This window comes from Argentina anserina, chromosome 7 (genome assembly GCF_933775445.1).
Source record: "Argentina anserina chromosome 7, drPotAnse1.1, whole genome shotgun sequence".
Lineage (NCBI taxonomy): Eukaryota > Viridiplantae > Streptophyta > Magnoliopsida > Rosales > Rosaceae > Argentina > Argentina anserina.
The window spans coordinates 3,833,596-3,846,423 of NC_065878.1; the positions used below are offsets into that span (position 1 = coordinate 3,833,596).

The 12,828-nt window shown below is 40.1% G+C and overlaps 1 protein-coding gene across 1 annotated transcript; it reads left to right on the forward strand.

Moving 5' to 3' along the window:
- On the forward strand, positions 1–3,082 carry LOC126803429 (protein FAR1-RELATED SEQUENCE 5-like). Its single transcript, XM_050531239.1, has 2 exons — positions 1–1,634; positions 2,416–3,082. Exons 1-2 carry the CDS (start codon positions 1–3, stop codon positions 3,080–3,082), a joined length of 2,301 nt encoding a protein of 766 aa, XP_050387196.1.
- The last annotated feature ends 9,746 nt before the right edge of the window (positions 3,083–12,828 follow it).

The window sequence follows — 12,828 nt, forward strand, 5'->3', positions numbered from 1 at the left end:
ATGGCAGAGGAGATTACAGTTGAAGTTATTGAAGAGTCCGATCGGGATGGTGGTCTTCGTTTCAGTGAGAAGAAATACCATAACCAGCCCGCCAATTCTCCCAATATTGTTGACCGTGAGGCGGAAATTGGAGCGGAAGATCTGAAAGACAATGGAGAGGATGATGATTTAGACAGTGATGATGTTGACGTTGTAATGCCAAAAGTGAGAGACTTCCCCCAATCAGGTATAAACGCAGGCGATGAAGTAAGTTATGGTTTGAAAAGAGGATCACTTGTTAGGGATTTATGTCCTGATCTTAGTGACGAGTCGGACTGGTTTGGTCAACTGAAGGACAAGAATTTGTCGGGGCTGTGCATGAAAGATTTTCAAGACATCCTGTTTGACAGTGTGGAGGAGGCAGAAAAGTTTTATTCGTATTACGCATTCATGGTTGGCTTCAGTAAGAAGAAGTGGAAAATAGACAAAAAGGTGTATGATGGCGTCGAAATGATAACTAGAAGGGCGTGGGCTTGTTCAAAACAGGGGACTTGTGTACCGAAAAGGAAGCAGATGGGGGAATTTGACGATCCAAACGATACTGATGCAGAGGAAGAGGAAGATGAACTGAGTGATGTTGATGAGAATGATAAAACTAAAGGCCCCCAACTGGTTAGGCGTAAGAAGACAAAGAAAAGTGTTGGAAGGGACAGAAGATACAGCAGGACTGGTTGCAAATGTTTTATGGCCATTAAGCTGTTGAAGGAAAAGGGAAAGTACCAGGTAACACGATTTTTAACGACTCACAACCATGGACTCGCAGACATATTTGAGAGGCATTTCCTACGATCGAATCGGAAAGTGACAATGCAAGACATTCTAGAGGTGGAAGCGCTGGGTGATGCGAATGTGCACACAAGTGCAGCATTCAACTACCTAGTTCAACAGTCCGGGGGTAGGGAATTTGTTGGTTTCATGTTGAAGGACTTGTACAACAAGATGGCCACTCATAACCAATCAAAGACACAATTTGGGGACGCTGAAGCTGCCATGAACTGGTTGCGAGTAAGAGGAAGTGAGGAGGAACAATTCTTTTGTAGGTACACCCAAGATTCAAAGAAGAGGTTAGCCGGATTGTTTTGGAGGGACAGCCAATCTTTAATGGACTATCAATTATACGGCGATGTTTTAGTGATAGATGCAACTTATAAAACAAACGTGTATGGTATGCCCCTCGTGCTGTTTGTGGGCACAAACAACCACAGAGCTACTGTGGTATTCGCTTGCGCTTTGTTGTGTAATGAGAAGGTGGCCGCATACTATTGGGTTATTGAGAAATTTCTGCAGTGCATGAATAACTTGAGGCCAAAGTCAGTTGTCACTGATGGCTGTGAATCTATGCGTAAAGCCCTTAATAAGCACTTGCCAGAGATCAAGCACAGACTATGTGCGTGGCACATAGGCAGAAATGTTGGTCAAAATATGAAGGATCCGGACCTGCAAAAAGCATTAGGGAAGTTGATATACACTTCTTACAGTATCCAGGAATGGGAGAGGGAGTGGGCGAGAATTAGCGTGAAACACAAGGTCCAGAACAATGCATGGATGAAAACGTTGTATGAGAAGCGGAAGAAATGGGCCGAAGCTTTCTGCAGGTAATTTATAATTTATTGTATGTGTTAAGTTCAGAACATAGTGATGCTACTATAAGAGTTCAGGGTTTGCAAAATGCAGACCCGGTAATGTTGTGGCTGCATTATACAGAGAAAATGTGAGGACACAAAAGAAAAGTTTGGGGACATTTTTTTTTCCTAAAATTAAATTTTTTGTTTCTCTTGAAGCAGCAATTTTATTAGACTATGAAGCATGACAATAGTTGATGGCATTCAAAAACACATAGATACGTGGCCCAGATTATCCCATGCCTTAATCCTAGCTAGCCACACATACATGAGACAAATATTTTCTTTCCACAAAAATATGGTGGACTTATTATAATGGTGGATAGGAACTGCAGTTATAGATAGCTACTACTACATAATATGATATGTTTTAGCTGTCAGTCTACCAAACCTTTATTTCATAAACTAACCTAACAAGTTACAAATATGATGCAACAACATATAAGTTATGTGCATAGTTGTATGCAATTTATCATTCTGCTTAGTGCCCATCCATGTTTAAGTCCTTACTTTAGATTTGGTCCTTTCACTGTGGATTTAGCGTGCAGTGCCCTTCTATATGTTCTCTATAGTGTCAACATTTTTATAACAATTAAACATGCACACAATGATGAAGATTTGCGGTAATAAATATTGTGTGGGTATTTTTCATCACTTATGATTCTTGCTGTCATATTGAAAGGAATTTTGATCCGTAGAGGTCCTTCATTACTTAAAGAAATCATGTTTGTACTTAATATGGTTTAATTTGCAGGGGGCAGTGGTTTGGAGGGATATGCACAACCCAACGATGCGAGGGCATGAACCATACGTTTAAGTTAGAAGTCGGGAAGTATACCACGTTGAATGACTTCATACCAAGGTATCAAAGAGGTATTTGTCGTATGAGGGACAGGGTTCTGTTAGACAATTTCAAGTCAAGAAATCACTGCCGGGAGTACAAGACTCACATGTCATCTATGGAGGAATTTGTATTCAACACCTTTACAGATGACATATATCTTGTGATCAGAAATCAAATAGATTTTGAGAAAAAGTTTAGGGTAAGCAGCCGCTTTCCTGATTGGGATTCAAACAATCTGATGCTTTATGTTACACAGTACGACAAAGAGGATAGGCGCTGGGCTGTGCAATACATTGCATGCAGCAGTGAGAAAGAGGAGGATGAGACGTACTCGTGTTCATGTCAGCTTTTTGAGTCAGATGGTATACCATGTGCTCACATCTTTTGTGTCATGAAATCCGAAGGGGTGCGACATTACCCAAAATCCCTTATTTGTCCGAGGTGGAAGAAATCGAATGGGAGGAGACCTGTCCAAATGACATGTGCGGAAGACGAAGGCAGTGGATTCAAGCCATCCAGGTACTTAACGTTAATAGCGGCTGCAAAGAGGGCCTGTTATAATCTTGCCAGTACATAGGAAGGTTTTAAAAAGGGGATAGCAGCGATGAACAAGCTAGAGGAAGAGTCATTTGAGTTCAGGGTTCCCAAAAAACCGAGACGGATGGTGGGAGATAATGATAATGTAGTTCGGGACCCCAAGGTAGCCCAGACCAAAGGCACCCACTGGAATACAGAGAATGGTAATAAAACCAACGGTGACCCTGTTAATAAATGTAGAACCTGCAAACAGCCCGGCCACAACAAGCGCTCATGTCCAAACAAGCACCTGTTTACAGAGAAAGAGGGGGAAGATAGACCTGATCCGCCATTATCACAGAGTTCCTATGGAATACAAAAGTGTTTGACGTTAGGTGCCGACAATCGAGCTCCTGCAAGTTGTCACCCACCATCCATCCCTGAGCATAATGGTTTAAATAATTTGAATCAAGAACTACCAGATATGAACTCGCAGGTGTCTGATTCCGGTGAACCACTTTTGGACCACAGTCTATGGGCCGGACACTGATCGGTTAGTTGGATTGTGCACCATTCTCAGGTAAACACATTTGTTTGCATTGTAGGTGTCTTATTATCCCATATTTGTAATGGTTTTTAGCATGATATTTCAATTGACTGTTAATGAGACAAATTTATCATTTGAAATCAAAGAACATATTTGTTTACTTACTTGTCCAACCAAATTCAGAGAGGAATCTTCAAATTGGAAATTGTTCTTCTTGCCACAAATGATCTCTAGTCCTAAGACTCCAAACATTCTTGCCATGCCAAAATCTGATATTTTTGGGTTCATTAAAGAATCCAACAACACAGTGCTTGCTTTCAGATCCCTATGAATTATTTTCAGTCTCAAATCTTGATGAAGATATAGAACTCCCCTAGCAATCCCAATAATAATTTGAAACCGCTTTCTCCAGTCCAACAATGACCTTCCGTTTTTATCTGAACCAGAACATAAAAGCTGTGTCAGATAATGCATGGTGAAAGTGCATCCAGATCAATTCCAAGCTTTTCGAGATTGCATGTGTTATGTGATAGATGATGACTGTACGTGTTATGTGATAGTATATTGCAGCTTGTTGAGATATCATACCAAAAATGATCCAGTCCAAGCTTCGGTTTGGCATGTATTCATAAATTAGCATTCGCTCTTCTTTATCTATTCAGCAACAAAAAAGCCTCAGAAGATTTCTGTGTTGTAGTTTTGCAATAAGCTTTACTTCATTCTTGAATTCTTCAACACCTTGTCCTGAATTTCTTGATAATCTTTTGACAGCTATTTCCTGTCCATCAGGTAGAATTCCCTGAAATGTTGTTTAATGTCTACGATGTGGTTAAGTAAAGTTTGAATGTTGTTTATTGTCCCATGTTGGATAAAGAATGTTGTAGGTTTGTAACTAATCGACATTTGATGTGTTTGAGGGTTATGATATGTTTTCCGTTTAAAGTTGGAGACGGGTTAGTATGTAAATACATGCCAAGATTGTCGGATACCAAATGTGTTGATTTATTATATGAAAATTTTGCAAAATCCATATGTATCTAGTTGTTACTGAATCAGTTACCTACTAGAATATTGCAAAAAAAAGCACACATGATAATCTTTAATCATGTGGTGACTGCATTTATTTTTTCTGCCAGGTCCCTCTCTCATTGTAATATTTTGTTTGCGGCACTTTTGTCACAGTTACTGAAATCTACAATCCACTGTCACAGGAAGCGAGATTGGAGAGGTCAAGTCCCTGGAAATGTTCAAATAGTCGTGTAGAGAGCTTCTGATGATTTTCCACTACCAAGGAGGGAGATATTGTATGCAATTTGTAGGAAGGAGTAGCACGATTCAGTAACACGCAGTTAAGGATTTGAAGTCAGGTTAAATATGTGTGATTAGTGATGTGTCGCTGAAGTATTTTTTGCGAATGCTGCCTTTCTAATTTATTCTCCAAACATTGAATTAGGTAGAGGTTGTGTAAGATATTAAACAGCTCGGTTGATGCATATGTCGGTTGATGCATATGTTAAGTACGGGATGTTGTTACATTCAAGTCTTTGATAATTCTCATTAATCGTCTCTGCTCCTTCAATCTTCCTTATTTGCCAGTATTTGTTTTGATTATGCATGTGCAGAAGGGATTGTCCCCCTCATTTATAGGTAGAATTGGTACAATCTGATTGCAATTCTTTTTTCCTTCTTTTACGTTGGCCCATCCTGAAACTAATGCAAGTTAGGAAAAGGCTATAAGAAGTTATTTTTCTTTAATTGACTTTGGAAGTCACTGGAAATCTGGAAGTGATGGTATCTATTGCACCTGATAGAAGGCTCTGATAGTATCAAATATTTTGATCATGACACTTGATCACTAGAGACTTTGCGGATTAAACTAACATGTTGAACCTTCATCAGGTGTATTAAAGTTGAGGTTGGTTTATCCCTAACTACAGGACCAACCCCTCTAACAGAAGAGAACACACAGATTGCACATCACAACTAATAGATTTAAAACCACAACCCTGTTCATTACAGAGACAAAATTCAATCAAGAGGCAGAAGAATCGCCTGACGCATATACTGCGAATACCGCCTACGATTGTCTTACAAAGTCTACACTAAATTATGCTTTTAAACTCCCTAGAACTGAGCCATGAGCACTTAGTGTTGCAGCAAGTGGGAAACATACCTCGTGCATCCATCTTGCATTAAAAAAATTCACAACACTTGGTGATCATGTCCGTTTGTCTGACCCGATTTTGTAATATGAAAGTACAATACCGTTACTACCCGAAGAGGAATAAAAGGCCACCCAAATAAGCAAAACACTCATGGCTGGTGAATTCACAGGGATGCTCCACTCAAATCCTCACAGAAGGTTTCGTAGTGGTCGTCACGAACATCTGCTGATACCGCATTTTGTGTTAGACGCACAGCTGCCCCTTCACCATTCACTTGCGGACCATCCAGGTTAACAACAGGATTATACCCTGTCACAAGAAGCTCAACCGAGTCTGCCGAATGTTGCGGAGAACCCTCAGCCGGGTCTCCCATTTCAGGTTGAACCCTACCGAAGTGTAGATCATCCGCATTACGCTGGGTTAACTGATGGTTATCATTCGCAGGCGCCTTCAAACACTGCAGCAGTAATGATGCTCTTTGTTCGTCATCGTCAAACTGCCAACGAACATAACAGCGTAAGTAAGCCGAATATATTATTGGAATTATTAATATTGTTCATATAAATCTGTAAATATATTAAGCGCTACATGCGACCTACATGGTCCCACCATGGTTCCCCATAGTGCTGCATGTTTTGTAGGGTGTAAATCCCACATTCATTTAACCCCTGCTGCTTGGGAACATTCGGTGGTTCAATTATCTCATACTCAGCAAAGTCATGTGGGTGATTGATTCCCGAAATGTTTTCAAAAAATATAGTGTCGCGCAAGAGTCGCAGCTGCATTCACGGGATAACACAATAAACAACAGGCTGAAATAATAAATTACCAAAGCATTAAAACAAACAAACGTTTAGAAACAGTTGCACGCACTATGTTGTATGTCATCCTCCGCGCAGTCGCTGGTCCAGTAAACGCAGGTGCACTGTCCCACATTTCAGCGACGCGCCTGCTTATATCAACGACAATAAGCCACCAGTGACCAGTCGTTAGGTGGACTAGAATGAATATCTGTGCATCATACAGTTATGGAGAAAAAACGGGGCAGTTATGTCCAAATGTACCCCAAGTATGAACAACTAGTAATTGTACAAAGAAGGTGCACATACCAGTTTGCATGTGTCAATGCGATCATAAAATCGGAAGAGGTTGCAGACGTCCCTTGTGTGTGCTTTGGAACCTTCGTATGTAAATTGTGGAGCCCTAGTTATGTTTGCCGCTGTCTGTTGACATTGAAATCACATCCACTCAAAAGATACCCATTCAATTATGTTAATCTTAATAAATACTGGTTCAGACAAACGGTACTGCAAATAAAGCATCCTACCGCAAAATAAGTCGACATGTACCAAGCATTTGGGTTGTCTGTGGACAGGAAATCAGATAAGAAGTTGATCACCTGAAATTAAGTATACTGTCAATCACAGAATATCCAAGGATGTATTTTAAACCAGCCTTGTGACCAGACTACAAAGATTAGGAGCATTTCTCATTTAAATGGAACATTGGCATTACTGCATGGCTCTCTCTCTCTCCCTCTCTCTCTATTTAAATTAATCATCCTTTTATAGTGCAGACATCAAAATGAAGCATTGACAACATAGATAATTGTTTTGTTGTGCAATTTTATATTATCACGGAACAAATAAATAGCCAGGCAAAATTATCATACGAAAACGAAATAAATCAAGTGCATTAAGCTAGAATATTGCAGCGGAGGTTATAGAGCTAGTATATGTTGTTCAGAGTATAATCACTGAAAACAATATATTGAATGTAAGTTTAATGGAAGTATAGTGTGAGCAAGTAAATTAAGCTGCCGAGTTTATGGATATATGGTAATAAATATTTTGTTAATTGAATGCACCCTCACCTCATTCATAACTTCTTCCCGTGGAGCGAGAGTCTTAAGTGCCCACCTCACCAATTGTTCTCTTCCATCCCCGCAAAATCCGACAACAGTCCTGCATTATTTATTACTAACTGATGTGGAGGACAATTGTAATTAAATTCATCTCGAATGATACTCACTCATCCTCTCTTGCGGTCGCTGCTTTACCCCCCATGAACACATATTCGATCAACCGAACATCCGACTGTGGAAGAGGCCTTACTAGCCTAAATGGACCTGCCTGGAATCTCTTCTCCACAACTATGTTATCCGCCGTATTCTGCGTGACCACAGCTTTATCGTACATCATCCTCCTATGGAACCTAGGAACATGAGCCGTGTCACCACTTCCACATATCCCTAGTCCTCTGTTAAGCTTGGCAAGTGGTGGGTTACCAGGACTGCTAGATGTTTCTGATATGGCCTGGCAGTCCTTCTTCGGCGTGGCCAGCCCCTTTTCATCGTCCATCTAACATTTGGAAGATAGTGGATGTATTGAATCATCACCATGATGTCACAGTTATAATGGTAAATGATAAAACATGGCGTTAACTGATACATATGTGCACATACATACAGTGGACTAGGGAAAGAGATAATTAACCCCTTCATTCTCATAAAAAAAAAATGTAACAAGGAAAGGGGGTACTTCAAGTCAGAAGCTATATGTAGACTAATTAAAAACTTTTAGAGCTAAACTCTAATACCGTGATTGTAGAAGATGTCTAATCTCTGCATATTTGTTGTGAATCGTTTATTTTTCGGTAGTAGTGCAGCAGTGCTTCATATTCTATGCATGAAATCAGCCAAAAACAAACTACTTGTAATCATCAAAACTATATATCTGACCATTGATAAGAATCCGATCGTGGCCCTTTTTTATTTGAGAGCTTAATTGATCTGAAAGAACGAATATAATCAAACCATACATTTTTCGTAATATAATTAACTAAAACTGGTTAAGTGGTAAGCATTGGTTCTTTCCAGTAGTAAATTATTAGACAATTTAGGTAAACATTGAATAACAATAAAGATTATTGATGCACATATGTTAAAAACTCACGAGGTTTTTAAAGGGTAATATTTTAATTTTAATGTATACAAATGTGGTTTTTTCAAATGCACCTATACAGATTAAAAGGTGAAGACAGCATGATGACTAAACAAATGTAATATTTTCAAAATGTATCTAGCCGATCAAACTTACCGTCAATTGTCTTGCCGAAGGAGGTTTATGTGCCTTCACACTCTTTCTCCCCAATGCCGACTCCGTTACACCATCTATCGGGGCACTCAATTTGGCCACATCAGAAGCTGACTGCTTCTCATGGTTTTTAACTGCAGTAGTGTACTTACGTTTACGCTTCTCATCATAAGCACCACAGACACTACTGTCGTCTTCTCTACTTAGCAGTTTGGCTCTCTTCAGTACTTCCGTAACGCATTCTTGTTTTGCGTTCTTAATCCTGTCCTCCACATATGTGACAATACGTTGGAGATCGCGATAATCCGGAACATACTCATCAAATAGCTCGGCTATTTCGCCAAGCTTCGTTGCCACAATAGTCATCTCCGCCTTTGTCTCATATATATCCTCATGCACAGCACGGTGTATCCCTAAACCAAAGGTTCCATCACGGTTTTCAAATTCAACAAGCGTCTTCCTACGGTTAATCTCCTTGAGGACAAGTAATGGAGCATTGAAACCGCCCCGCTGTTTAACTTCCTTTATAACTTCCTCCACATCCGCTGCCGTCCATGCTTTAATTGGTACTAGGTTCCGATCCACAATATTGAAAGTCTGTCCAACTACGTCAACGTAAAGGAGCTGTAGAAACACCATGCTACCTGCAACAACATGGGTGTGGCCGTTCCTATGTCTGTCCACACCTTCCAAAAGTTTATGAACTGCGTAAGACGCCCAGTTTCTATCCCGGATCCCCTCTGTTCTTATTAGTGAATCTACCAGCGCCACATCAACTTCACCATCTACACCGGGGCAGAGGACCACAGACATTGCATACAAGGCGTACGCTATTTGGAAAACACTGTCAGCTTCCTCTCCATCACGAATGATGTCAATTAGGTGTCCCTTTCTCACAACTTTTCCATCAGCAACGCCTAGAATTCTGGTTATTCTCTCAGCAGGGTCAGCCCACTTCTCGGATCGGCTAACATCACGTCCCCCATCCCTGATTCCAGTTACCCTTGTGAACTCTGCGGCGTTCAAATCACAATCAACACCACATATTCGCACCATCCTGTTCCTAACGTCAATCGCCTTAACCACGTAAGCCAACAGAGGCTGGTGCAAGAAGTCAACTTTCAATTCCTGCAAATGCCCCATCCCAATGTCGTATACCGCCTCGACCTTATCTTGTGGCAGACTAGACACAACGTCACAAAACTCAACTGGGTTGCACCTAGTATTAACTTGTCCATTGACTTCCTGCATTAATTTGAGGATACCTTATAAGTAATTGAATCAAATTTCATGAAAATGCTCTTGCTGTTTGTCTATGTATACACCAAATTACATAAACACAGATATGCCGGTTAAAAACCACTACAACAAATTCTAACAACATTCACATACGACAAGTCCTTGTAGATTAGACGTAACTCTGTTGTTAAGTTCACAGTTTAGAGCCTACAACCATTTGACTAGCTAATGTATACTGACCTGCTGGCTGGCTTCACTCGTGTGCGAACCTGGAGGCCTGCATACCAAGTTAGCATTACTGTATTAGTTCAACTAATCCATGTCAGAGTTAGACTCCAATTAGACTTAATGATAGTGACTGTGTTAGACTCCATATCAGATATGTGCCTGCATTCATCATCAATTCCACCAATATTTCTTTCCATGTAACCAAACAAAGTCCAAATTTGATTTTATTTTTAACGAGGTGGGTTATCTGGGTTCATTATGAAATGGAAACTTGTAATTGTTTGGTAATTGGCATCGTAAGAAGGCACGCAAAACCGATAATTAAGCCTGGGTAAATTATTATACCTTTGTCCAAACTGTAATTCAATCCAAAATCATACGAAAAATTATGCCGGCTTATAAGAACAAACTAAATGGGGATCACATGTAGGACCACATAGATTTTCAAAATCAAACGCAATTCCTCCAGATTTCAATCAATTTTATGCTGAAACTATATTCAATACCGAATGATATATCTGCGTATATAAAATGCAGCAAGCAATTACACTATAAGCGTGAGATAGGGGTACTTAGCTCCAACGCAGTAAGTTTATTGACTGAAAGTAAGATCCAACAGAGAGTATTCGTAAGCAATCAGACAGTAGACTTGGCGGATTCAAAGCACAGCTGAGTTTGGCTGAAACTCTGTGTTTTATTGAGTTCGTTAAATAACAGTGGTCAGTTTGTTGGTTTGCCTGTCTCGGGCCTGAGAATAAGACATGCCCATTTCGTATTTCCGGCCCTATATCCATTTACAAATGGACGTGTAAGTCCATTTAAATTTTGGGTGGGTTTGTAGCTTTTGCCCATTTTACCTGATCCTCTTATTCTGGTTTGGCTGATCGATCTCATCATCACCGAACGAGTCGTCGAGCAAGGCCATCTGCAGTTTGGATTAGCCACATAAAAACGTCAATATAATTTTATTACATAGATCAACATAAATCAACATTATATTTTTATGTTGCAAGACTCTAGCCATCTTGATTATACTGACTGCACTAACTGTTTTGAAACTGTGGGCAAATGCCCTTACATTATTCATGCATATCTAGGTTATGAACTCATTGTGCTTTAAACCACCGTGTTTAATGGATATTTCAGTTTAAGAAGACAACTACTACTTATCCATATAACTCATCAACTCATAGACTCGTCCACCACCAAGAGACTCCCAACAAACACCCCCTCACCTGTTAGGATCTCTTTATCACCATATCTGCCTGACATAAGATGACCAAAGGGCATAAATGGTAATTCAGATTGTTCATAGTAATCTAACCCCTGTTTACTTATCAGTATCCCCATCACTCTCTCACATCGCAGGCACAAAACCGAGTCCAATAATCACTGTAAGTTTCCACACACACATCAACATAAAGGTATTGCGCCTGATTATATTCGATTCTATTACCTTGTCGGTTTGAACTGCAGGCTTCAACGCAGGAATGCAGACAGTGCCTAAAGCAACTCAATCTATCTAAAGGGATTCCCGGCAGGGAATCAAACAGAGGATCTCTGAAATGCTGCTACAAGTATGCATCGCTTTCGTCAGGCTTCGGCCATTGATCAGTGCGCCCTCGATCAGTCCATCCTCTAATATCCCTTCAGCACCAGCAAGGCAATGTTGAACTTTTGGAAAAGCTCTCCCAAATCTTGAAGAAAAAATATGATTCTCGGCAATGCTGGTTGCTTCTGGAGATGCACTTCTCCTCGTCTATAATCCCAAAAGGCGACCAAGGACGTACCACCACAACCAACTACCACACATGGGTGAGTAAAATATATTTTGCCTCTTCCCCATCCAACGTCTGCCTCCAAACGTCAATCAATAAAACTAGTTTTAATTAAAATTTCAAGTCTGAACCAATCATCACCTTCCACGTATGGGTCTATAATCTGCAAAACCCATCATTTAATATGGATTAAAGTTTCCCGCCATTCTCTCAGACTAACTACTACCACTCGTCTACCACGTATGTAGAATATGTTAGGGATTTGTTAGAAGTAAATTGGGATTTGTTACCGGCTCGAATGGATACATACCAGTGAGGCGAGAGAAAATGAAACGTAGCTGCATAACGCACGTTGGATGACAAGTAATAAACAATAATGAAAGTGGTGGGTATGTAATATCCGTTCTTAAGTGGACATAAGCATAGGTTTAAAGATTAATGAACGCCCAATTGACACTTACAAACTTGAATGTTACAGTACAACTACGGAAATAACTACTACAACGTTTATTGTCCATAACAACATAACATGAGCATACATAATAATATGGAAATAGATTTGGATTTACTACAATTTCATGTCCTTCATAAGTTTTGAAACATCATCAACGGTACCCTCAATCACAACCTTTTTACCGTTACCGGTTGAAATAGTAGCTTTCACCCCTGAGGAGGAACATACTGTAGTGGAGTCGTTATTATAAACACCATCCATTCTCTTACGAAACGATGGATTTGTTTCCGTTGGAATAGCA